Source organism: Malania oleifera, chromosome 5 (genome assembly GCF_029873635.1).
Source record: "Malania oleifera isolate guangnan ecotype guangnan chromosome 5, ASM2987363v1, whole genome shotgun sequence".
In the NCBI taxonomy this organism is placed as follows: domain Eukaryota; kingdom Viridiplantae; phylum Streptophyta; class Magnoliopsida; order Santalales; family Ximeniaceae; genus Malania; species Malania oleifera.
The window spans coordinates 12,396,356-12,421,886 of NC_080421.1; the positions used below are offsets into that span (position 1 = coordinate 12,396,356).

At 36.8% G+C, this 25,531-nt stretch overlaps 1 protein-coding gene across 2 annotated transcripts; it reads left to right on the forward strand.

The window, feature by feature from the left end:
- Nucleotides 1-6,282: 6,282 nt before the first annotated feature.
- Nucleotides 6,283-9,377, forward strand: LOC131155250 (protein DETOXIFICATION 33-like). 2 transcript variants are annotated; one of them, XM_058108251.1, is made up of 7 exons: nt 6,283-6,739; nt 6,959-7,500; nt 7,582-7,668; nt 7,770-7,826; nt 8,099-8,337; nt 8,442-8,647; nt 9,053-9,377. In XM_058108251.1, the coding sequence occupies exons 1-7, from the start codon at nt 6,476-6,478 to the stop codon at nt 9,143-9,145; spliced, it is 1,488 nt and encodes a 495-aa protein (XP_057964234.1). In that variant the 5' UTR covers nt 6,283-6,475; the 3' UTR covers nt 9,146-9,377. The 2 variants fall into 2 exon arrangements, with proteins under 2 accessions (XP_057964234.1, XP_057964235.1); XM_058108252.1 differs by having other exon boundaries at nt 6,604-6,739; nt 6,956-7,500.
- Nucleotides 9,378-25,531: the final 16,154 nt, after the last annotated feature.

The window sequence follows — 25,531 nt, forward strand, 5'->3', positions numbered from 1 at the left end:
TCCGATATTCGGTCGATCGAAAATCCAAAAATACCATTGGACTCTACTCGCTGCCACTGACATTTCTACTGGAGTAGATCTGTTGTGAGAGCAGCGTAGGCATATCTCATGGGGAAATGTCAAATCTCAAACTTACCTCAACTTCTTTTAAACTATAAGCCCCATTAACGAACGAAAATTGCCAGGAGACTCGTGGGAAGATTCTCTACAATCTAGCCGGAGCGAGTTTTCGAATCGGAGCTCCGGGGTACCAATCCTAAATCAGGGGTAAATTTGATAATTTAAACTTTTATTAGGCTATTTAGGGTATTCAAAACTTAGGGAAATTTTAGAAAAAGTTACTATAGGAATTATAACGAATAATATGGTGAAATTTGAATTTCAGGGTTCAGAAATTTTTGAACACCTAGGGCATAGGCCGGGGTGTTATCGGGCTTTTTCAGGAATCAGGTAAGAGGATTAAGTTAAGTCAGTAATTTTATGAAATTTGAATCAAATTAATTGTTATGTTTATACAAATATATTTATTTATTTATTTATTTATTCATTTGGGAATTTAAAGACTATTTTGAAAACCAACTGTTTGAAATGGATTTTACAAACCTAGGATATATGGTATGGTATTTTTGAATAAAATGAACGGTGAAAAGCTTGTTTATTTATATGGATATGTTAAAATATGAGAAATTGTATGGGAGATGACTTAATTTGTATGGATTATTGTATATCTGGATTTGAGATTTTGAAATACTAAATTGTTTGAGAAATACTAGAATTGTTGAGAAATATTGGAAATGCTTGTGAAAATACTGGAATTGTTTATGAAATGCAGATGTTTGAATTAACGGCCAGTGGCCGGGTATTGTTTGATTGGCTAAGGGTCAGGATTATTATTTGACAGTTAAGGGCCGAGTTTGAATTGATGGCTACATGTCAAATTGTATTTTGTAGTCGGGGGCCAGGTTTTGGAATAACACAGAATATATGTGAATTAATGTTTTGAATGATATTTTCTATTATCTAAATTGCATGATATGTTTTAGGAACCTTGGAGACCAGTGTATTGTGAGCACAGTACCGTTGCTAGTTAGACCATGTGCACCCACACTGTCTGAATAGAAGTGTAGGGGGTCCAACCGACTGCCTGCGTGAGGTTGAAGTAAGGGCATCGGACTTGAAACTTTGCTGTGGATGCCTGCAAATGTGTTTGCAGAGGATGTTGTTTTTGATTTTGTTTGGGTTGATCACCCAGACATAGTCCAGCCTTCGGGCCGCACAACCCGTGCCATAGGGATGTAAATGGCGTGTTTGTCACAGGGAGTGTCTTATATGCATATCTGTTAATTTATATGAATACGGTTAATTAATAAGATATTTTTGAGGGCTTATTGAGAAAGGTGAGTGCCTTGGTAGCAGTAATGGTACTAGAGCAGAGGGAAGCTACTTATATGGGCGGGTAATCTTCCCTATCCTCGGCTAATTGTGTGTGTGAGTGTAAAATAAGAATGTTTTCATAAATGAATTTATCTACTTATTGAACTGGTTATTTTCTGTACACTAAATGCATGCTAGCCACACACTGACATTAACTTAGTATTTCCCTTACTAAGTTGTGCCTCACCCTTACTTTACAAACTGTCTTTTCAAGGAATCCTAGAGATCGGGTCTAGCAGGCTAGAGGAGCTGGGCTAGTGATGTAAATTTTATGTAGGTTGTGTGTAGATAGAGATTTTATTTTTGTTTAGTTTTATGGGATATAGTTATGTGGAAATGGATATATTCGTGTATAAAGATAGTTAGAACTCTAGTAATGTAATTTGATGATTTTATATTTTATTTTCGCTGCGTATGTGTGTTTTATATTTGATGAATAAGGTATCAGATACACTAACGTCACTAAAGTAGCACTCCGGCCCACGTGGCGGGTCGGGGTCGTTACACATCTGCTTTCCTCAACCCAAGTCTTTCATTTCAAATTTAGTGGACAACTGCCTTTTCAATTTTCTGATCTCATCCATGTTTGATCCTGCGATTAGCACATCATCAACATAAAGCAAAAGAATTATGTAACTTGATTTATACCTCTTGAAATAGCAACAATGATCAGCGTTACATTTGCGGTAGTCATTCTTTTGCATGAAGCCATCAAATTTCTTATACCACTGCCTTGGAGCCTGTTTCAAACCATACAAACTCTTATTCAACCTGCAAACAAGTTTTTCTTTGCCTTTCTCTGCAAAACCTTCAGGTTAGTGCATGTATATCTCCTCCTCTAGATCACCATGGAGGAAAATAGTTTTTACATCTAATTGCTCGAGGTGTAAATTCTCTACTGCAACAATGCTAAAAAGTGTCCAAATGGTTGTGTGTTTCACAATTGGTGAGAAGGTTTCTAAGTTGTCAATACCTTATATTTGTCAGAAACCTTTGACCACGAGACTTGCTTTTGTATCTTCTCGAACCATCATGATCTTCTTTTATGCGGTACACCCATTTGTTTTGAAGAGCTTCATTCCCTTAGGCAACCTAGCTAGCTCCCAAGTCCTGTTGTCGGTGAGTGATTTCATCTCATTTTCATTGCAAGTTCTCACTTGCTAGCCTCATCCACCTAACATGCTTCATCATAGCACTCTGGTTCACCTACATCAGTTAATAACAAATAATCCAAATATCTCCTATTTGGTACATGCGGTCGAGAAGACCTCCTTAGTGTCAGAGTAGGAGTCGGAGTTGGAGTCTGTGGTGCTTTAGAGCACTCCTTTATAATAGATTCCCCTATCTGGGAATTATCAATAGTCTGTTGTGCCACATCGATGTTAGTGAAATCATCCAACTTTACAATATCAGGGTTATATAGTGCGGGATTACTAGATGATGTCGCGTCTTTGTACATAACCTTTTCATTGAAAACAACATCTCAACTTCTGATTATTTTCTTGTTTTGATCATCCCAAATGCGGTAACCAAACTCATCTTCACCATATCCAAGAAATGTGCATTTTTTAGATTTTGGATCAAGCTTGCTCCTAGCCTGATCACTTATATGTACATAAGCAACGCAACCGAAAACTTTTAAATGTGAAAGTTTTACCTCCTTTTTGCTCCATACATACTTCCTCTGGTAACTGGAATTGCAGTGGTACTAATGGACTTCGGTTGATAAGATAAGCAGCTGTGTTGATAGCTTCTGCCTAAAACTGCTTTGGTAAACCTGCTTGTAATCACATACTTTTGGCTCTCTCAGTCAAGGTTCAGTTCATTCGTTCTACTACGCCATTGTGTTGGGGTGTACCTGACACGGTTCTTTCAAGTTTGATCCCATGCTCGTAGCAAAACCTTTTGAATTCTCTATCTTCATATTCACCACCATTGTTTGATCTCAGCTTTTTGATTTTTAAGCTTGTTTCATTTTCCACCATGGCCTTCCATTTCTTGAAAACATCATACACTTCAGATTTATGTCTTAAGAAATAAACTCATACCTTCCTAGAATGGTCATTAATAAAGGTGATGAAATAGGATTTCCCACTAATGGATGAAACTGGGCTCGGTCCCCAAACATCGGTGTGCACCAACTCTAATTTTTCTTTCTTTGGAGTTCTACCAAATGTCTGAAAGCTGACTCTTTTTAGTTTGCCAAGGATGCAGCTCTCACATTGGTCAATATTAGCTGATTGGAGACCTGGTATCTTTCCCTTTGAGTTCATGATTTTCAAACATTTCTCACTCATGATTGAGTCTCTGGTGCCATAGGTTTGAATCTTCATTTCCTGCAGCAACTGAAATTAACATGCAAGCATTTGTAGTCATATAAAGAGTACCGGTTTTCTTACTGCGCAAGCATGTCATTGCGCCTTTGGAAACTTTCCAACTATCGCCACAAAAGGTTGTAGAGTAGCCTTCACTTGCAAGCTGTCAAAGAGATTAAATTTTTCTTAATATCAGGGATATATCTTACATTAGTCAAACTCCAAGTGGTACCTGTCAAATTTATTTTTGCTTCTCCTTTTCCTGCAATTTCACAAGGTTTGTCATCACCAAGATAAACATTGCCAAGATTACTGGGTACATACTTGTTAAGCATTTCTTTATTGCCTGTTGCGTGAAACGAGGCTCCAGAGTCTAATACCCAAGACTCTTCCTTCCTTTCCAAAGAGCATAATAGTGCATCTTCTTCTCCTTAAGAAGAGGCGACATTTTCTTCGGTCTTTTTTCCTGGTTCCTTCTTCTGGGACCGACATTGATTTTTGTAGTGGCTAATCTTGCCATAATTCCAACACTCGATCTGCCTTTTGTTCTGAGTGTTGTTGGAATTTCCTGGAGCTTTTGATTTGGACAGTCTGCTTCTCAATCTTCCACGGTTTTGATTTCTGTTTTGATTTCTGCCCCTAGTTTGTTTCTCACCTTGTGTGACAAAGGTACGCCCTTGGAAGTTAACAGTTAACTTTCTGAGGGTGTCAGTATCTTGTAGTGAAGTCATTACTTCTTCCAAATTCAATGTTTCCTTACCAACAAGTAATGCTGTGACAAGACTATCATAAGAAGGTGGTAGAAATGCTAGGAGAAGAAGTGTTTTATCTTCTTCTTCAACTTTTACACCAAAACTCATTAACTGGGTCATGTTCTTGTTGTAATCATTTATGTGGTCAATAATATTTACCCCTTCTTACATTTTTAGCTGATAGAGTTTCTTCTTCAAAAATAGTTTGTTTGTTAGAGATTTTGACATGTATCTCTGTTCTAATTTATTCCATAACTCAACAGGTGATGATTCATCTAAAACAAAATATTTAACTTCATTTGACAAGCATAAACGAATAGTACTAACCATTTTCAATTCCATTTCTGCCTAATCATCATCATTGATATTTTCTAACTTTTTACCAATTAGCGGTTTGATCAAGTCACGCTGAATCAAGATATCCTTGACTATACTTTATCATAAACAGAAATTGTTCCAACCGTCAAATTTCTCTACACCGAACTTAGGTAAATTGTCATCCATTATAAAATAACAACTTAGATATTGATTTTGGGAAAATCGACTACACCAATGCGTCTGAAACGGCTAAAATAGCTAGAAATAGGTCTGACCCAATATATGTGGGGTCCACAGATGATGTGGAAGGTGGGCCCCCCTCGTGACGTGGCAAAAAAAAAAAACTTTGATTGTGGCATGCACTTCAACACTCTTCTGTAGCTTCAATAAATTGGTACAGGAAAAAAAAAATCTCCCACCTTACTTTTGTAAAGAAAAGGTGAAGTGACAACACCTTTTTTTTTTTTTTTAATAATAAAAAACCTCCTTAGTGACTTGCTGGGGAAGAATTAGAGTTTCTTCTTCCTGGCTCTGTCTCTGTACAGAGACACTCTACTTCATCTCCTTCAAAAAAAAAATTCTAATCTTCACACACAGACAACCAAATGCTGCAACTCGAGGGGCTGGAATTAATGACAGTGCGTAAAAGAAAATTCCCTTCATGCCTCTGCGACGTGGTTTGTGGTCGCAGCTTCAACTCGACGTCGCCAAACCCCGAACCCGAAGGTAAGCTCAAATCACGCTCCTCAACCTTTCCAACTTTTATACGAGTTGTTAGGGGGAAAGGGGAGGAAACTAGCATACACAGATACACCCACACAAATCACACAGAACACAAATCAAATTATGTGGTTCGGCCAAACTCGGCCTTCATCCACGGGAGAGAGGAAATCTCACTATAACAACAGTAAGAGAGATACAAGAAAGGAGTAACACAGCTCAACTCAACTCTCTGAACTAACCTCTCTGCCCACAACTTACTCTTCTTCATTACTCTGTAAATTATTCACACACTCAATTTTACCAAGCAGTGTCCAAGCAACAATAAATGCACCTACATGGGTGGGTCAACACAGATTGCCCTTATAGCTCCCATCAAAATTAAGTTTTATCTACCTTATTGGGAGTTTAACCCATGAAATAATTTTTCCAAACCTGACGCAAACTTCTTGATGCTGAATTTGAAACTCTTTCAAAATAGTAATGTTTGATATCTTCAATTTTCAAAAAGAATTATAACTCTCAACTAAAAAACTAATCCAGTATCAAACACTTCTCCACGTATGATCGTACTTTAATAAACACCTTCCATCCTCTTATAGTTGTTTAGTTTTTATTATTTGTTTGGTTGTTGGTCATTGGTTTAGTAGTTTTAATTAAGTTGGTTAAGTTAGTTTTAGATTCTTGGGTTTTAATTTTATTATTTTCAAGTTTTAAGGTTGGAATCACGGTATTCCTTAACCATAAGTACAGTATTCATCCGCCATGAGTATAAAAAAGTAGGTGCCACCTCTTTTACCAAAAAAAAAAACAATTGATGCAGTGCGGCGGCAACAGAAATAAAAATTAAATGATGTGTTTGATCAACCGGAAGGCTGTGTGCATGCAGTAGGTAGGTCGAGAGAGCAGGGGAAGCCGAAAAGCTTCAATTCTTCAATGGAGGAAAATACGCCGGAAACTGAAATGGGAAGGCGCACGAAAACTGAGCTTCAGGGCGGTCGCCTGCGGAAGGCGGCGGAGAAAAGCCGGATTGAATCAAAGCATATGTGGGAGATCGCAGCCCCTGCTATTCTCACTGCCATCTCCCAGTTCTCCATTGGCTTCGTCACTACCGCCTTCGTCGGCCACCTGGGCAACACCGAACTCGCCGCCATCTCCATTTCTCAGAACGTAATCGAAGGCTTCGTCTACGGGATCATGGTACGCAATGGGGATTCATTCATTTTTGAATGAATCTTGAGTTTTGTTCCCAGATTGCATGTGAAATTTAACGAAATTACTCCGAGAAATTTCAGACCTAGAGCAGAATGCGTGAAATTTAAGCTGTAACCATGATTAAAAACATGCATCCAACCCATTTTCAATCTCTACCGATACTCAGAATTTTTTTTTTTCCTTGTGGTTTTTTGCGTGTAGTAGCTTGGGATGGGAAGTGCTCTGGAGACACTTTGTGGGCAAGCGGTGGGGGCTGGGCAGGTTAATATGCTGGGAATCTACTTGCAGAGGTCATTCATCATCACCGGAATCACAGCGTTGTTTCTAACCCCTGTTTATGTCTTCACATCGCCATTGTTGAAGCTCATTCATCAGGATAAATCCATTTCGGAGCTCGCCGGGAAGTACACCATTTGGGTGATCCCTCAATTGTTTGCGTATGCCTTCAACTTTCCCATACAGAAATTTCTTCAAGCTCAGAGCAAAATCTGGGTCATGACTATAATTTCTGTGGTGGCTTTGGGGTTTCATGTTTTGCTCAATTGGGTTCTTGTAACCAAGCTCGGCCATGGCCTTGCTGGGGCTGCCATTGCTGGGGACATCTCATGGTGGCTTGTGGTTTTGGCTCAGATGGTCTATGTGGCTTCTGGGTTTTTCCCAGATGCATGGACTGGTTTTTCTTTTCTGGCATTCAAATCTTTGGCTGCTTTTGTGAAGCTTTCCCTTACCTCAGCCATAATGTTGTGGTAAGTCCTTGAATTTCCAATCTTGGAAGAACCCATTTGTGAGATTTTATCAGTCACTGCCATGATATGCTTTTATGGCAGCCTGGAGCTGTGGTATTACACTCTTGTGATCCTCATGGTGGGCTGGTTAAGAAATCCAGAGATGGCAGTGGATGCCATTTCAATCTGGTTAGGCATCTGGTCTCTCCTTCTTAATAAATTTAAGCTGGCATCGAACCATGCTTCGAGGTCCTTATTTTTTATTTTTTATTTTTTATTTTTATGTGCAGCATGAACTTGCAACTTTGGACTTTGATGATTACTCTTGGTTTCAATGCTGCAGTAAGGTTTGATATTTCACTTTGTCAAACACTTGTAATGGCTATTATATTTTTAGCAGCCTGTTCATGATTTTATCCTTTATTCCTAACTTTCAAATTTTGAGTGAACAAATACAGAAATTATTCATCATTGCATAAAAAAAATGGAACTCTGCACTCAAAAGAAAGAATTCTTCTATAATTCAGCTAATATTTCATTCAAATTTTCTAGCTGATGATCAGTGGTCAAAGGTAACCATATTGTTTAGTCTTTTTAAGATTGTGTGCTTTTCTTGCAGTGTTCGTGTTTCTAATGAACTCGGAGCTGGACATCCGAATGCTGCAAAATTCTCAGCAGTGGTGGCTACTGTAACTTCAACCCTATTTGGAATTGTGTTCACAGCTGCAATTCTAGCAGCTAAGAGCTACTTTCCGGAAATGTTCACCGGGAAACCTGATTTAATAAGGGAAACATCCAAGCTGGGATATTTTCTGGCTGCAACTATTTTCCTGAATAGCATCCAACCCGTTCTTCATGGTAATCATTTTTCCAATTAGCTAATCCATAACAAAAATAAGTAATGGAGGGCAGTTTCTGTTGCATTGTAAACCAAAGCCAAAAACTCTCTTTTGAAATTGCAGGGGTGGCAGTGGGTGCTGGCTGGCAGTCTTTAGTTGCATTGATAAACGGTGGGTGCTATTACATGTTTGGGATTCCTGTTGGTGCTTTGCTTGGTTACAAGTTCGATCTTGGCGCTAAGGGGATCTGGTCGGGAATGTTAGCTGGTTGCTTGGTGCAGACAGTTGTTCTAATCTTAATTATGTTCCGAACCAACTGGCATAAAGAGGTCAGTATATTTTACAGAATTAGTATGGCTGGATGAAGCAAGGCTATCTTAGTTTGATTAAAGCAAAGCTTTGAAAGGACTTATCGTATAATCTACTTGAATTTGGATTGAATGACCAGCAAAGCTCATCCAGTCCTTTGAATCCTTACCTCTCCACTGCTTTTCTCAAGGAAATGAGCTTAGTCCACAAGTTCAGTGCAGGAACTTTAAGAGAATATACTATAGACAACCTTAAAATCCTAAGGCAAGAAAGATGAAATGCTCCCACTTCCATGGAATAAACCCAAAGCTTCTTGATCTCGAGCGACTGTTTGTAAATATTTAAGAGAATATGATTATATCTTATTCAAAACCATTTCAGGTGGTAATTCACTTATTCACCTTTGTTGTTGGGACTGTTTGCAGGCTTTGCAGGCTAAGGAGCGTATGCGAGCGTGGGGTGGTTCACCAGAGGCCCAACCTGATGGAGCAGAAATGGTTTTGAGAACATCCAATTAAGGCAAACTGAGGAAATCATTAAACCTTCTCAAAATTTTCCCTATGAAAAAAGAATGTTGATGCAACATTAGATGAGCACTTCAACTATCCGCGAAAAATAACAGAAGAATCCCTTAGAAGTGAGACGATTGCTGTAATGGACTCCTCTGTTCTCAAACCTAAGCATTTGGGCTCATAGTAACTGCTCTACTGAGCTTCCACCATCAATGCTAGTTTCAGTTTTATACAGTTCTATCCCATGTGCCATGTCTTAGTTTTTCACGTTAATTTCTTGTAGAATGGCTCAATGCCTTTTCCCTCATTGGTCATATATCAAAGCCAATCGTTTACCCCAAAAAAAAATGAAAAAAACAAGCAAACAAGCAAGACGTTCAATTTTTACAAGTTTCAAGGGTGTATTTGGATCAAGGATTTTACTCAAGGAAAGAAAAAGGAGAAGGAAACCCACTGTATTTTATTTTTTTTTATATTAAGTATTTTTAAAAATGAAAATTTATTTTATTTGTTAGCATCAAAAAAATCTATGGATAGGCTTGATGCACATAGGTTTTGGGTCCAACCATGTATATAAACACTCATCATCAACTCTATTTTTCTAATGTGGGACAAATTCATAGGTGAATTTTTTACCAATCTTCCTCTCACTTGTGAGTTTCAATCACTCCCACTGTCTCTCTCTCATGAGAGCAAGTCCAATTCTTCAATAGTTACTCAATTAAGTTTTACCATTGCATCTTACGTGTTTCGGATTGTATTTCATGTGTTTTCGAACCAATCCTACCTCTTGACTTCTTGACTCTTTTCAGATTCATCTTCCAAACCTAGATCTTTATTGGTCTCGGTCACACATTTGGTCGTCTAACTGTTAGCACGTCAAGAAAATTAGCTTCATATCTCAACTTTTACGATATTTGCTTGTTTATAGTTATGAACTGTGGGTTCTGATACTACTTGTTAGCTTTAGAGGAGTCCATGGGTAGAATTGATATACATTAGGCGAGCACCAATTTATCCTAAAAGGCTTGGGTCCATTTGGATAAAGGATTTTATCGAGAAAAGGAAAACAAAAGAAAATGAAAAGGAAATTCATTTACCATTGTATTTTTCTCTTTATATCAAATACTATTAAAAATAATAGTTTGTTCTAATATGATTAAAATCTAAAGAATTCTTTAAGCATGGATGGTGTATAAAATCAATTTTTTGTTTATTGATTTGATATTTTTTTTTTTTTTAAATTTTCTTGATAATCAAACATTCCTTTATGTTTTCTTTTATTTTCCCTCATATTTTCCATGTTCCAAACAAACCTTAATATGATTAAAAATATGAAAAAGTTAAATATTAATGATGTATAGAATCAAAATATTATTTTATAATTTTTATTTTTTTATTTTTTTGGTAACCAAACATAAAAAATGTATTTTTTTTTATTTTTTCTTTTCCTTTTCCTAGTGTTTCCCAAGTTCCAAAAGAGCCTAAGGATGCACTTAAATCAAGAATTTGACTTGGAAAAAAGGAAAGAAAAGGAAAAGAGGATAAAATTCATTTTTCATTATATTTTGCTTCTATATTAAATACTACTAAAAATAAAAGTTTGTTTTAATATGGTTAAAAATATAAAAAAAAAATTAAATATTAATGATAAGTAGAAAAAAATCTTTTTTTTTTCATAGATTCGGTGTATCTTTTATTTTATTTTTTATTTTTCTACATAACTGAACATAAAAATGTGAATTCGTTGATATTTTCCTCTTCTTTTCTTAATATTTTTCAAGTTTCAAATGATGGTTAAATATTTTTTCTTGTAAACTAAATTATAAGTATGATGCCATTTTTGTAACAGAAAACATGTAGTGTGGAGCTTCATTTTACATTTTCTTGTCGCTGTTTTTTTTTTTTTTTATTCTTATTGCATAGAAACTCTAGTTACTAACGATCCCTTCAAACCCCCTAGCGTGATACTAAAGCTAAGGATCAGCGTCCTCCGCCCCTACGTCTCGTCGCTGTCTTTGGCTAGAGAAATTTATAGAGAAGAAGAGAAAAGAGGAGAAACTCATTGGCTTTAATAAGGGAATGGAGAGAAAAGAGGAAGCTGCCGACTCAGCTTAATTTCATTTCACATTCTTCTTCTTGGTAAATCCATCCTGGTTGGCACGGGCGTTCAATTTGGTGGAAGATCCTCCCACCCAACCTTATCTCTCTCTCTCTCTCTCTCTCTCTCATAACAGAAAATCAGGAGAGTTGGTGGGAATCCCACTCGTCAAACTATGGCTCCCCTTAGAATTGGAAGACCATTACGGGAAAAAAATATTAAAAAATCTATATTTTTATGTTTGATAATTAAAAAAACTAAATCTACAAATAAATTTTAATTTTACTATTTTTCAATATATACATTTAAAATTTTTTAATCATATTAAAATAACTTTTTATTTTTAATCGTATTTAATCAAGCTGCCGAGCCAGCTTAATTTTCATTTCACATTCTACTTGGACAACCAGCATTCAATTTGGTGGAAGGTTCCTCCCACCCAGCCTTATTACCTCCACCTCTTCATCTGTTGTGTGTCTCTCTGCCGTAATGAAAAAAATGAGCAGGTCTAGTCAAACTATATGGTTCCCCTTAGGAGTTTTTTTAATATTATTTTATAATAATATATTAAATAATAGTCTATTCGTGAAAACTATTTCCAGAATAATGTTCACGTAATCTCGCTGCTTGATCCAACGAGATTTGTCATGCGTACGATTGGACTATTTCGCAAGGAAATCTTGCTGGACCATCCAGCGAAATTTTATTGTTACGTGTCGACACTCGATTAGATTACCATTTAAATCTCATTGTTTGATTCCGGTTAGTAACTTCATTTACAGTGCATTCATGCTATAAATACTATGAATACTAATTCGTAATACTTACTAGTCATTATATCTATTATCTTACGTTTTATTTCGTACAAATGGAAGGATGAATTGAGGGCGCCGTCGCCGTCGGTTACGCAACACACATTACCCTGGTACAGGTTCGAGTTAGATATACACCAGGAGCATTAGGTATAGTCTGATTAAAGTGTAACACATTATAGTCTTTTTCTACCAGATACGTATAGTTCACTTACCTTTTACTTATGTTTATATACGGTTTTTATGATCACCCTACATGATTGATATTATAGTCGACCTACTGTAACAACCCCAAATTACTACCATATATATATATATATATATATATATATATATATATAATAACATAGAATTACTCTGATACCTATAATAATAACCACAGTAACATCTTGGACCCAGAGTGGACGCCGAGGATACCTGTCCATCAATACATACTATCTAAGCAGCGGAAAACGTAAAATCCCCAAACCATATATACAATACCAGAGTTTTACTGTTCCATAAATCTACCCATTGTAGAGACTCGAAAAATTTAATTTATGAAATAATAAAAGAAAAAGCAAAAGAAAAAGAAAAAAGAGAAGAAGAAGAAGAAAATAAATTTGAAAAGGGGCATCAGCAAGGACTCATCAACGAGCGCCCTGCGCACGTCAACGAGGAGCTCTCGAGAGCATTTTAGGCCATTAAGGATTTGTCAACGAACCCATTATCTTCGTCGATGAACGGCCTTCTATGACTCGTCGATGAACAGCCTTCTGTGACTCGTCGATGAACGGTCTTCTGTGACTTGTCAACGAGTACACGTGTCTCGTCGATAGGTACACATAGACAGTTGTCTATATAAAGGCTTAAGATCATTTTTCCAGCGAGAATTCATTCTCTCTTCACTCTCTCTCTTTAACTTTCCGCTCTTGCCCCTTTTCTCTTTGATTCCGGCCCCATTTTAGCCTGTTTCGATGATCAAGAACTATCACGAGGATTTGGGGATGATTCTCTGCAAGTTAATTGGAGCAGATTGTTGATTTAGGGTCCTTGGGCACCACTCCAAAACCATAGTAAGTAAGATATTTTAGGGTTTAATTAATTATTTGGAATATATGGACCTAAGAAATGTATTAAATGATAAATATACTGGGGTTGAGTTCATTGAATTAGGGATAATGCGATTTTAGGGTTTGGAGTTCCGAAACGCCGCGGGTGTGGATTTAAGGGTTTTAGCAGGCTTCTCAAGAAACAGGTAAGGGAATAGATTTAGTCAGGTATTTTCAAAAAATTTATTGTTTAATATACAGTATTTGATTTAGAAATATATGTATATGATTTAATGTGGTTTTTGGGAATACAAATGTTTGAACTGAGAAAACTCGAGAAATAGGTTTGATAATATTTTTTAGTAAAATATGCTTTTCCCAAACAGATTGTATAATATAGAATAACACTCACTCATGTGGCATGAGTATACATTTTTACTGTAATAATAGCATGTCAGAATATTTTATGGTTTCACAGAATAAGCATGAGTTGTTAACTGTTTTTAGAAAGATTATAAACAGTACAAAAATTATGATATTTTCCATATACTTTAATTATTCCGCCAGCCTAGATGCCTTGATTATTCAGCCGATCCAGATGCCGTGATTATTTAGCCGACTCAGATGCCATGATTATTTAGTCGGCTCATATGCCGTTATTATTCAGTCGGCTCAAATGTCGTGATTATTTAGCCGGCTTAGATGCCGTGATTTTTCAGCAGGCCCAAATGCCGTGAACATATATATATATATATGACAGATTTTATACAGGAATCATGAAACAATAATATTACAGTTATTTATGAAATATACTATATGATAGCAGAACCCTAATGACTTAGTTTAGTTTCAGAGCACGGTATCGTAGCTATTTAGTTCAGATAGTGCTACCACACGTCTTAGATAGAGTGTGGGAGTTGGATAGTCGATTGAGCCCAATGTAGTAGTGTGTGACTCACTCAAAAAATGAGCAGCTCGAAAGCTATCCCAAGTATAGGAGTTCTGTCGTGTAATATTAAGCCCAAGGGTTAGATCGTCTCCTCAGGGAATGCGTTTTAATCTCAGATTTAACGTTCTTCCAATCAAAATTAAAAAGGTACTAAACTCAGTTCAGATTCGGGATTTTTAGAATTTTGGAGACTTAAACAAAAACTTAAATTAAAGTCCTAAAACTAGCATGCTTTAATTTAAAGAGTACGAATGGAAACTCTAATGTACCTAAGGAGTCATCAAAACATGCACTAATTAAAAATGGTAACATTGATCATGGAATTAAACACGCAATGGAGATGCAATCAAAATTAAACACTCACAAACAGTAAAAATCAAACATTTAACAAACTTAAGAAATTGGATCAAAACCAAACTTCAAGGGCAACCAAGAACTCAGACAGAAATTACCCCTAACAACCTAAACTAGACTGAACACAATAAAAATGAAAACTTTAATACGACTTGACCCTAAACTAAAACAAAGTTCGACAAAAAATTTAAATTTGAAAAGATCAACTAAATTAAAACGGGATTTAAATTAAACATATGATAAATAAAAACTACTAAATTAAATCTAAAAGCAACTTGAATTAAATACAAGATAAGTAAATGAAAAAAATTAAAATCACTTAACAAGTATCCAAACTCTAACTTTTCAATAATCTGTAATAAATAAATAATAAAAAACATTATTCAATTGCAATAAAAGGAGAGAGAGAGAGAGAGAGAGAGAGAGAGAGAGAGAGAGAGAGAGAGAGAGAGAGAGAGAGAGAGAGAGAGAGAGAGATAGCATGAGAGCTCGGCGATGGCAGTAGATGCAGCTACTGCTGATGCTACTCCAGGATCTGCTGTGCAGGAAAACTTTCGGGTACTGGCAGATTGGAGGAACTGACCGTGGTAGCTGCTGTTGTGGAAGAAGGGAGCTGCTGCAGAGGCTCTCCGGGATGCTGCTGATCTGGTGTGGTCTGCTCTGGTGGCTGGAAGAAGCTGCTGCTGCCGGAGGCTCGGTTGTAGAGGCTACAGAGAAGCTGCTATGAACAGGGTCTGCTGTGTTCAGCCGTGGCTGCTGTGCTGTGCAGCAGACGACTGCTGTGGGTGGCCGGAGAGGGGAGAAAAGAACTGAGAAGCAGAGAGTGAAAGAGGGAAAACAGGGGAAGAGAACTGAGAGAATGAACAAGAGAGAGGACAGAGAAAAGCTAAGGAAAAGAGAAGGGACAGAAGAAGAGAAAAAGAAGAAGAAGAAGAAGAGGAGAGGAGAGGAGAGCCCTCACGGGGCTACCTGCGCAGGGGAAGGAAGAGAAGGGAATTTAAGGATAGGGGGGAAAGCCCTAGATCCAGATCCAACAAACCCAGCAACTTGACCCAATTGGAGTTGACCCGAATTGTTATATTGTTTTTTTTATTTTTTTCATTCTCTGTTCATCGCAAATATGACTCTTCTGGAGCCCGTTTCTCGCAAAATTCAAAACACGAAAGTTGTAGATAATCCTTTCCTCTTTCTCCAGAAATTTGAATCGTCTCAATCGGAGCTTGGACGGAAACGTTATGCATGAAATACGAACAGGTATCGGTTTTGGTTTCCGAGATTTTTCCTGCAACAAAAAATTACCAAAACTTCATAAATAGTACAATAAAGTTCAAGAATGATGATTTTGACACTTTATTAAAATATTGGAAAATTTTGGACATTTAATTAAAAATATAAACCGTAAAACCTGGGTTAAGATGCACAATTACGTAGTTTTGACGCGTAATTAGTGTGCCCCCTAGAAGTCCGGACCAAGTTGGGTGTAGAGATCTAGAAATATGATAACAATAAAATAATAAAGGAAAAGGGGGAAAATAAAGGAAAAGAAAAAAAAGGAAATTGAACTATAAAAAGGGACTTCAGCGGGAATTCGTCGACGAACCCAGGGTCATCCTCAACAAACATCCTTTTAGATCTAGTCAACAAAGCACACGTGTCTCGTCGACGAGAAGATACCTAGAGTAAGAAATTTAGGTCATTAAGGGTTCGTTAACGAACTCATTATCTTCTTTGACAAACACCTTTCCACTATTCATCGACGAGTACACGTGTCTTGTCGACAAAACCACGTGGCCAGCCGTCTAGTTTCTCTCTCTAGAATTTGACCCTCTTTCCTTCTCTCCTTCGATTCGACCCCATTTCTCCCTGTTTCGATGATTAGAAGTTGTTACGATGATCCTGAGGAGATTCTCTATAACTTAACCAGAGCAGATTGTTGATTTGGAGTCCTTAAGTGCCATTTCAAAATCAGGGTAAGAAAGTAATTTAAGGGTTAATGTGATTATTTAGGATTTCTGAACCCAGAAAATATATTAGATGTCATTATTCTGAAGATTGAGTTGATTATTTGGAGAAAATATAATTTCAGGGTTTTAAGCTTCGAATGGCATGGGGCGTAGATTTAGGGTGTCAGCAGGCTTAACAAGAAACAGGTAAGGGAATAGATTAAGTCAAGATTTTCAAAAATTTAATGTTTATTATGAGTACATGTTTCAGAAATTTATGTATGAATTATTGTAGTTTTTGGGAATACTGGTGATGAATAGAGGAAACATATTTTATAGCATATTATAGAATAGTCCAGAGTAGAACTCATATGTGTGGCATGAGTATAAATTTAATGGAGTAATAGTATGTCAGAGTATGATTTTATTCATGAAATAAGGATGATTTTACAGTAATTTTTAGAAAAATTATAAATAGTACCAAAGCCAAGGCATTAATGGTATATTATGATATGTAAGCCAACGCAGATGCTATGATTGTATAGCCAGCGCAGATGCTATGATTGTATAGCCGGCGCAGATGCGGTGATATGACAATTGGCATAGATGCAGTGATCAATTTTATTATGATAATATGATTCAAAAATTATGAAATGACAACTTTTATTCAGTAGTATGTAAAAGCTAGATTTTTTTTACAGAAATATGAAAATGTAATTTATAAACAGAAATACATATTATGTGAAATGTATTATATAGTAGCAGAACCCGGATGGTTATGTATGTTAAGAGCACGGTACTGTAGCTAGCTAAGCGATCGGTGTAATAGGATACCCACTGTGTGCTGACCCCCAGAGGTTGTCGGTGAGTAGGCTGGGCAGACCAGATTAGTGTATAGCTGACAGTGCAACCACACTATTTAGGAAGTGTGGGTCGGAGACCGATTAGCCCGAAAGTGTAGGCGGTGTTGTAGAGACCCGAATCCAAAAAATAAAGAAATAAATGAAAAAGAAGGAAAGGGAAAATAAAAAGGGGTTTTAGCAGATGAAAATCAAGGTGTAGTCCCAAGAGGGGGGTAAATTGGGTTATTAAAAATTTCTTTTAAATCCCCTTTTTTATTTTATAAATTCTTAACCTCTTTTAATTCTTTCAATGAATTCTTGACTTCTTGTTGATTTAGCAATCACACAAAAAATGAAGTCTTTTTATTCAATCCACAACCACACAAGTTAAACAAAAATTTCAATCAACCAATCAAACAGTCACAATGTGTTCAATCAAGATATGCTATATAATTCATTTGGCAATTCTCAGCTTGGTTGTATGTAGCCCTGTGAAAAATGAATTTGGTCTCTCTGTATGATAAAAAATATAACATTCACATTCTTTCCAAATTTTAGATTTCAAATAATCCTTCAGTTAATAGGTTTTAGGGTGTTGACCAATCAATATACTCCCTTATAGTTTTCACAAATTATTGATCAACTAACGTACTCTCTTTCGATTTCTGCAAGTCCCAAAAACAAATTAAGCTCCAATTTATTTAAAATCCAAACCACGTAGTTTTTATGATTAGGAAATTTAAATCATTCACGCAGCTAATATATTTGCTGAAATATAAAAGAGAGTAAGGGAAAGAGAAGGAGACCAAGGTTTTTACAAGGTTCGGCTTATCCCCAGCCTACATCCTCGCCTTAAGCAAATCACCTAAGGATTTCACTAAACCTGTTCTTTTCCGGGCGGAACAAACCTTTTACACTTCCTTTTTTTACAGGCAGAGATACAAACGAAATCCTATGCTTGGTAACAATGATCCAACAGCCCTGAATCGTCTACAAGACAAGAAACAAGAGAAAATAACTTGTCGACAAGAGACACTCTCAGATAGAGTAGGTTAGTACACTAATCATGTGACAACCTGAATAAAAATGGAATTTAAATAATAAAGAGGAAGGGAAATGGAAACAGTAACAGAAGGAGGAAGTCAACTTCGTTGACGAATGCTTCGCGTTCGTCGACGACATTACACTTTGGAAGGAATAACCGAGGGGGAGTCATCAAGGCTTCGTCGACGAATATAGGGGATTCGTTGACAAAGGTTTAAGAGAATTCGTTGACAAGGAAATACCGAGAGGGCTTTTTGAACCATCTAAATTTCGTCGACGAGGAGTGGATTTCGTCGATGAAATCATTGAAGGACTCATCGACGAATGGGGTGGCTCGTCGACGAATCCAATTCTATAAATATAGAAAAATCCGAATTTTAACTTCATTGTTAAGCAAGCTTTCATCTCTCTCTCTCTCCCCTTCGGCCCTCTCTCTCTCTCTCTCTCTCTCTCTCTCTCTCTCTCTCTCTCTCTCTCTCTCTCACATTGATTTTGGGCTAGTTTTACCCCGGATCGAAAATTCGAAGTCACCACGACACTCCTGGGGAAGTTCTCTCCAAATCTGCCGGAGCGGATCGTTGGTGAAAGCAAGTTGGAAATCATCCCTAAGTTGAGGTAAGACTTTTTAAGTCAAATTTGGTCTTGTGGTAATTACAGGAAATTATAGACACGCAAAAATACTGAGGTTTAATATTGGAAATTTTGAGTTTCAGGGTATTGATCAGGAAATCCTACGGGGGTTAGACCAAAATATTTTAGTGGCTTTCTCAGTAGTCAGGTAAGGGAATAAACTAAAAAAGTCATTTTCAGGCAAATTATTATTATTTATGAGAAAAGTTATTTTCTAGAAAGCATGTATTATAGTTATAGATTACAAAGGAAATATATGTTTGAGAAAAATACTGCTAATATGTGGAAATGTATATTTATGTATAAGATGCTAGAAAGAATGATTATAAGATGCAATGTATGGTTTTATACAGCAAATGTGTGGCATGAATATTAATTTACGTGGAAAAATATTATGATATGATGATGATATGAATGCAGTATGATTTAAGAAGTTGTGAAAATATACATTACATTATGATTCTGACAAATATATGATTAAATGATTATTTTTAGAATGACGTATGTATGTATGATTTCGGCGCAAGGCCGTAATTTATGATATGTTCGGTGCAAGGCCGTAAATTATGAAATGTTCGGCGCAAGGCCGTAAATTATGAAATGTTCGGCGCAAGGCCGTAATTTATGAAAAGTTCAGCGCAAGGCCGTGATATATGAAATATTTGGCGCAAGGTCATATTTATGTAATTATGAAAGATGCTATATGATTATATAATATATGCTATCAGAACCCCGGATGTTAGTTTATTTCAGTTCAGGAGTTCGGTACCGTAACTATTTATAGATCAGATATCTATATTCAGACTTGTGCTAACCACCCCACGAGGGGGTGGGAGATGGATAGTCGATGTGGCTTTCAATGTAGAGTTGTAGACGTCCACCTAGCAGTCCGGACCAGGGTGCAGCGAGTCCATCGTACTTACAGACATATTTGACTCGACAGTGGTCGGCCAGCTATTGTTGGATCCCGCCTTCAGGCTGCACAACCCGTCATAGGGGTAGTACATGACATTAGCTAGCTATTCATCTTGGGTATGTTTTCAGTATTATCAGTTATAACAGATGTTTTATGTACGATATGACTTATTAGAAAATATGAAAGCATGTGATTATTCAATATGATATGATGAACGTTTACGAAAATATGAAATGTACTGTATATATATAATTGCCTTAAATGTTCATGTTGCCACACAGTTGTATTTAGTTTATTTTCCCTTACTGAGAAGTGTCTCACCCCTGAATATTAAATGATTTTTAGGAAACCCAAAGAGACCGGCAGATCAAGGCCGCTGTTGAGTGGGTTTAGCTTCCCTACTAGAAGGATAAGCATTGAACTAGGATCAGAAGATTTTTGTTGTATGATCCTAATGTTATTTTGACTTTTTGGAGATTATATATATATGTACAGTATTTTGATGATGTAGTAAACTCTGGTATTATGTTCTATGGTTGGATGATTGAGATTTTATTTTTACTGCTGCTTAGGTTTCCGCTGTTTATGTCAGGCTATCCCCACTACTCACGGGTTCGGGTTGATTTTCTATTTATCATGCTACATTTTATTTTAAGAAATTGAGGTCATTACAAATCAGCACTATATACTTCAAAGTAATTCAATGTAAATTAATTGAAACTCAATAAAATTTTATCACCGAATCAATCTTCCTTTGATTGAAAGGTTCAGACTTTAAAAGCACAATTCTGGTGTGAGGATCAACAAGAACTCAATAGAATGTGTAGCAAGATGTTGGTAAGAATGCTTTTGAGAGTTAAAAGCACGTGAGAGTCTTAGAATGCTGAATATGTTTCAAGGTCAATGAAAAGTTCATGTCTTGGGCGCTATTTATAGAGTTTTCCTTACTCCCTAAGTTGACTTGGACTGTTTGGTCAACTTTACAAAATATTTGGAGCCCTAGAATCAATTTTAAAAATCTTCCCGTTGGTAAAAAAAAAAAAAATTCTTCCGAGTGGCAATCACCTAGCACGACATGGCAGGCACCTGTTTCAGTTCAAAATTAAAAGTCGGAACACTGGCAATCGCCTGTCAAAACACAGTCAGGCGCCTAGGAAGACCAGGCAGGCGCTTGTCAGGCGCTTGACACCTTTCTGTCTGCCAGTTCTTAAAAAAAAACAAATTGGGTAGTTGCCTGGGAGGTTTGGGCAAGCGCCTGGCATTCAAAAACTTGGTTTTTTTTTTTTTTTTAGATTTTGACTTTGAAATCTTTTTCCTTTTGAAACCTTTATAGTTTATAACTTTAGAAAACATATTTCAAGGTCTTTAAAAAAATGGTTTCTTAGATTTTGATTTGTCCTAAAGAGTTTCAACCATTTTATATAGTCTTACTTGAAGTACTTACATCAAGACTCTCTTAATGACTTCAAATCTTTCACCTCTTGGAGTCTTCATACTTTTCTTTTGCTTTGAGTCCTTTCTTTGAACTTTAAACAAACTTTGAGCTTCAATCCCTCAAGCTTTCATAAAATATGTCAATCTTTAAGCTTTAACATCCTTTTAGTTTAAGCCACTTGTTTGCATATTTCCATTGAGTTATCTAAGTTTTGATTCCTGAAACATATCAACTTGAAAGCATATCAAATTACCTTGATTTGTTATCATCAAAATAAGAGTCGTAAGCCTTGTTAGGCCAACAATCTCCTCCTTTTTTATGATGACAAATCCGGAGCAGAAAGAGAGGATGCCTTAAAAAGGCTCCCCCTTACAATAAGCACATATGTAATAAAGTTTCAATATTCAAGCATAGATTTGCTAGCTCATTCAAATTGTCAAACAAGGTAGTCTAATCATACCATCAATAATATTCATGTTAACAATTTATTTACTTTTTATTTTTAGCCTTATCTCTCATAACCGTATATTTATTTTGCTTCCTTAGCATTATATCTCTTTCGCTCTCTTTTGATCTCACACCATTCTCCCCCTTTTGACATCAATCAAAAAGAAAAAATAAACAAGTATAGTCAATAACAGAGAATGTAATATAAAGTAGTATAGCCATCCAGAGGATGACATGCATAATCAAAATGCTAGAGATACACGCCAAGAAGAAAAAGTACCAATTAGCAATACAAAAAGCAAACATAGCACCAAGTGTTTAGTACATCCAAAAACTAAGATAAGAACATCTTAGAACAACAACAGAGAAAAAGATCAATCATCATCTTTATCTATAGCATCATCAGCAGTGTGTTCAGATTCTTCTTTAGATGCTTCTTCATCATCTTCCTTTTTCTCAGAACCTTCTTCAGATGCAGCGTCACTAGAAGGAGTAGAGCCGATATCCATAGGTTTTGCACCTTTTGAGGAGCTGGTCAAGTTCTTCTCAATTGTGTCCAAATGCTAAGTAATGGAAGAATATTGAGATTCCACAGTGTTGACCTTCCCCTGAAGAGTATCCAACCTAGTTTGCATAATAAAACAGCAGGAACTAGGAAAGAGTATCGGCATCCTATGGAATGGAAGGAGCTTGCTCAGAAGGCTGAGGAGGAGGCTCAAGTGTCGGGTGCCTACGACCTTTATGAAACCAACCTTGAGTGTACTTTTTATAACCCGTCAACTTAAGAGTGGTGGCTAAAAAAATGTCATAATGGGTCTTTTTTAACAAAGTTAAAGGATGGTGTAAGGATGTGATGATGAGCAAAGACCAGATTCAACATCTCAGCATAAGGAAGAATGATGCGAGGAGCTTCTTCTTTCATGATCATCCATTTTATGATAAGACTTGGCAGGTCCAATTTCTTACCTTTCAAAATGTACCACATGACAAAACAATCAAGGAAAGAAACATGATCATGTGAGCCGGTGCGGGGCAGGATGTTGTAAGTGATGAGTTTGTACAAAATGAACGCTTGGAGGTTCAACTCTTTGTAAACCGGGGGATTTCCAAAGTAAACAGGTGTGTCGGTCATTACAAGTGGTAGGAAGTCCTATGGAGAAAACGCCTGCTCTATAATCCATTGTTTTTCTACGGGTTTACATTCAAAGTCTCCCGGCTTGACACGAATAAGTTTCCTAAGTGATAACAGTGTGATGCTTATGGTTTGCCCTAATAGGTTAGTGGTAAAACCAATTTCTTGTTCCTCCATATTTGCGTAAAATAGCTTAACCAAATTAGGATAATGTCCATTTGCTTGGCATGTGATGAACTTCTCCAATCAATATCTTCAAAAATTGCAATAATTTCAGGAAAGTCTGAATTGAAAAATGAGACATCAAAAACTTTACCAAGTATTGGATCCGACGATTGGATTTGATTTCGGTTGAGTGTCTTGGCTTGAGGTGTAACGTCCCTCAATAAAATACAACATAATAAATAAATGGTCAACCCGAACCCGTGGGTACTGGGGACTCCTATCATACACAGCGGAAAACCTAACAACATTAAACATAAAAATCCATACATCCATTCATAAAACATAATACCAGAGCTTTCTATTAACATCATAATACTATACTCTTGTACATATCTATATACATCAAAATATCTCTAGGGTCACACAAAATAACTCTAACCCTAGTACAAAAATCTTACCCTCCTCACGGGGTAATCTTTCTATCTCAACGGCGGCCCTAACCCGCCGGTCTCTCAGGGGCTCCTAAAAAATTTAACAATGATGGGGGTGAGACACTTCTCAGTAAGGGAAAGTAAACTAAATACAGTTGTGTGGCAACATGAATATTTAAAGTGCTTATACATATACATTACATTTCATAACTTTGGAAATAATCATAATATCATGCTGGATAATCATGTATTTTCATATACATTAATAAATCATAACATACATAAACATCTGTTATAACTCATAATACTGAAAATCAACCCAAGATGAATAGCTAGTTAATGTCATGTATTACCCCCCATGACGGGTTGTGCAGCCCGAAGGCAGGACCCGACAATGGCTAGCCGACCACTGCCGAATCAACTATGTCTGTAAGTACGATGGGCCCACCGCACCTTGGTCTGGACTGCCAGGTGGACGTCTACACTCTACTGAAAGCCTCATCGACTATCCATCTCCCATCCCCTCGTGGGACGGTAGCACTAATAAGGCCTCGTGCCAAAATCAACTCATAGCTACAGTACCGAGCTCCTGGTCTGAGCTAAATTAACATCCTGGTTGTGAAAACATATAATACATGATCATACATAACATCATTACGGCCTCATGCCGAAAACATAGATACGGCCTCGCGCCGAAATCATACTTATGGCCTCACCCCAAAATCATAGTAAATATGGCCTTGCGCTAATAATATAAATACGGCCTCGTGCCGATAACATAAAATACGGCCTCGTGCCAATAATATAAAATATGGCCTCGCGTCAAATCGTTTCAGGTATATACATTCTGAAAATACATCGTTCATCATATAATCGTCAAAACCATCACAATATAACTCATCGTTTCATAATATCTAAAAATGTATTTTACTTGTAAAATCATTCATATCTTATCTCATTTCACGTAAAATAATATTCATGCTACACATGCTCTATTAAAAGTCATACTTCATAATTTAAAATCATGTTTTTCTATCATCTCATACATACATATACGTTTCATCATAATAACAGTATTTCCCAAACGTACATTTCATCTATAATATACAGGTATATCATATGCTTTTCTGAAAATAAATTTACTCATAATCAATAATATTTTGCATGGAAAAGAACTGCTTTAGTTTACTCCCTTACCTGACTACTGAGAAAGCCCCCTAAAATCTTAGCCTGACCCCCCGTAGGATTTCCTACTCAATATCCTGTAACTCAAAACTCCCAGTATTAATCATCAGTATTTTCATGCGTACGTCAATTTCTATAACTACCATGAAGTCTAATTTGGCTTAAAAAGTCTTACCTCAACTTTGGAATGATTTCCAACTTCGTTTTCCCGACGATCCGCTCCGACAAACTTGCAGGGAACTTCGCTAGGAGCGTCATGGTAGCCTCAGATCTTCGATCCAACGTAAAACTAACCCAAAATCGAAGAGAGAGAGTGAGAGAGCCGAAGAGGAGAGAGAAAGAGAGAGGAAACTTAAAAATGAATTTAAAATCGAATTTTTCATATTTATAGGCGGCGAAACTCTTCGACGAGCCCGATATTCGTCGACGAGTTCTTCATAAATTTCGTCGACGAGACCCTGTATTCGTCGATGAAATTCAGGCTACCTCAGAACCCTTCTCGGTATTTTCTCATCGACGAAACCCTGTGTTCGTCGACGAAATCTTTAAAGCCTTCGTCGACAAAACCCTGTGTTCGTCGACGAAGCTTGGCAGCTTCCCTCTTTTCCCTTTTTCAAAATTTCCTTTCTTTATTATTTAAATTTCATTTAAAAATTCGGGTCGTTACATGAGGGGTGTTAAGCCGCTTCTCCACTTCATCGTTGTCAACACATCGAGAGGAGGAGGAAGCCTTGTTCCCAGTTGTTTTGGTTCGTGGCATGATTTTGGGATTTTTGAAGATGAAAAACCGAAAACCCTAACTTGTTTTTTACGATGGAGAGGGAAGGGTTTGCTTTGGATCACCAAGGATTTGGAGAATTTGTCAAGAGCTAAGGTTGATTGAGAAGGAGAAGGTGTTTTTGGAAGGTTAGAAGTAGTGTCAATCGACTAGTGGGAGATAAAATGAAGGTTTTTCGAGTTTTAAAGAAGCCACCC

Coding starts and splice junctions, on each gene's coding strand:
- LOC131155250 (XM_058108251.1), top strand. CDS start 6,476: ATGGAGGAAAATACGCCGGAAACTGAAATGGGAAGGCGCACGAAAACT. Junction 7,669..7,769: donor GTGGATGCCATTTCAATCTG/GTTAGGCATCTG, acceptor TTTTATGTGCAG/CATGAACTTGCAACTTTGGA. Junction 7,827..8,098: donor GGTTTCAATGCTGCAGTAAG/GTTTGATATTTC, acceptor CTTTTCTTGCAG/TGTTCGTGTTTCTAATGAAC.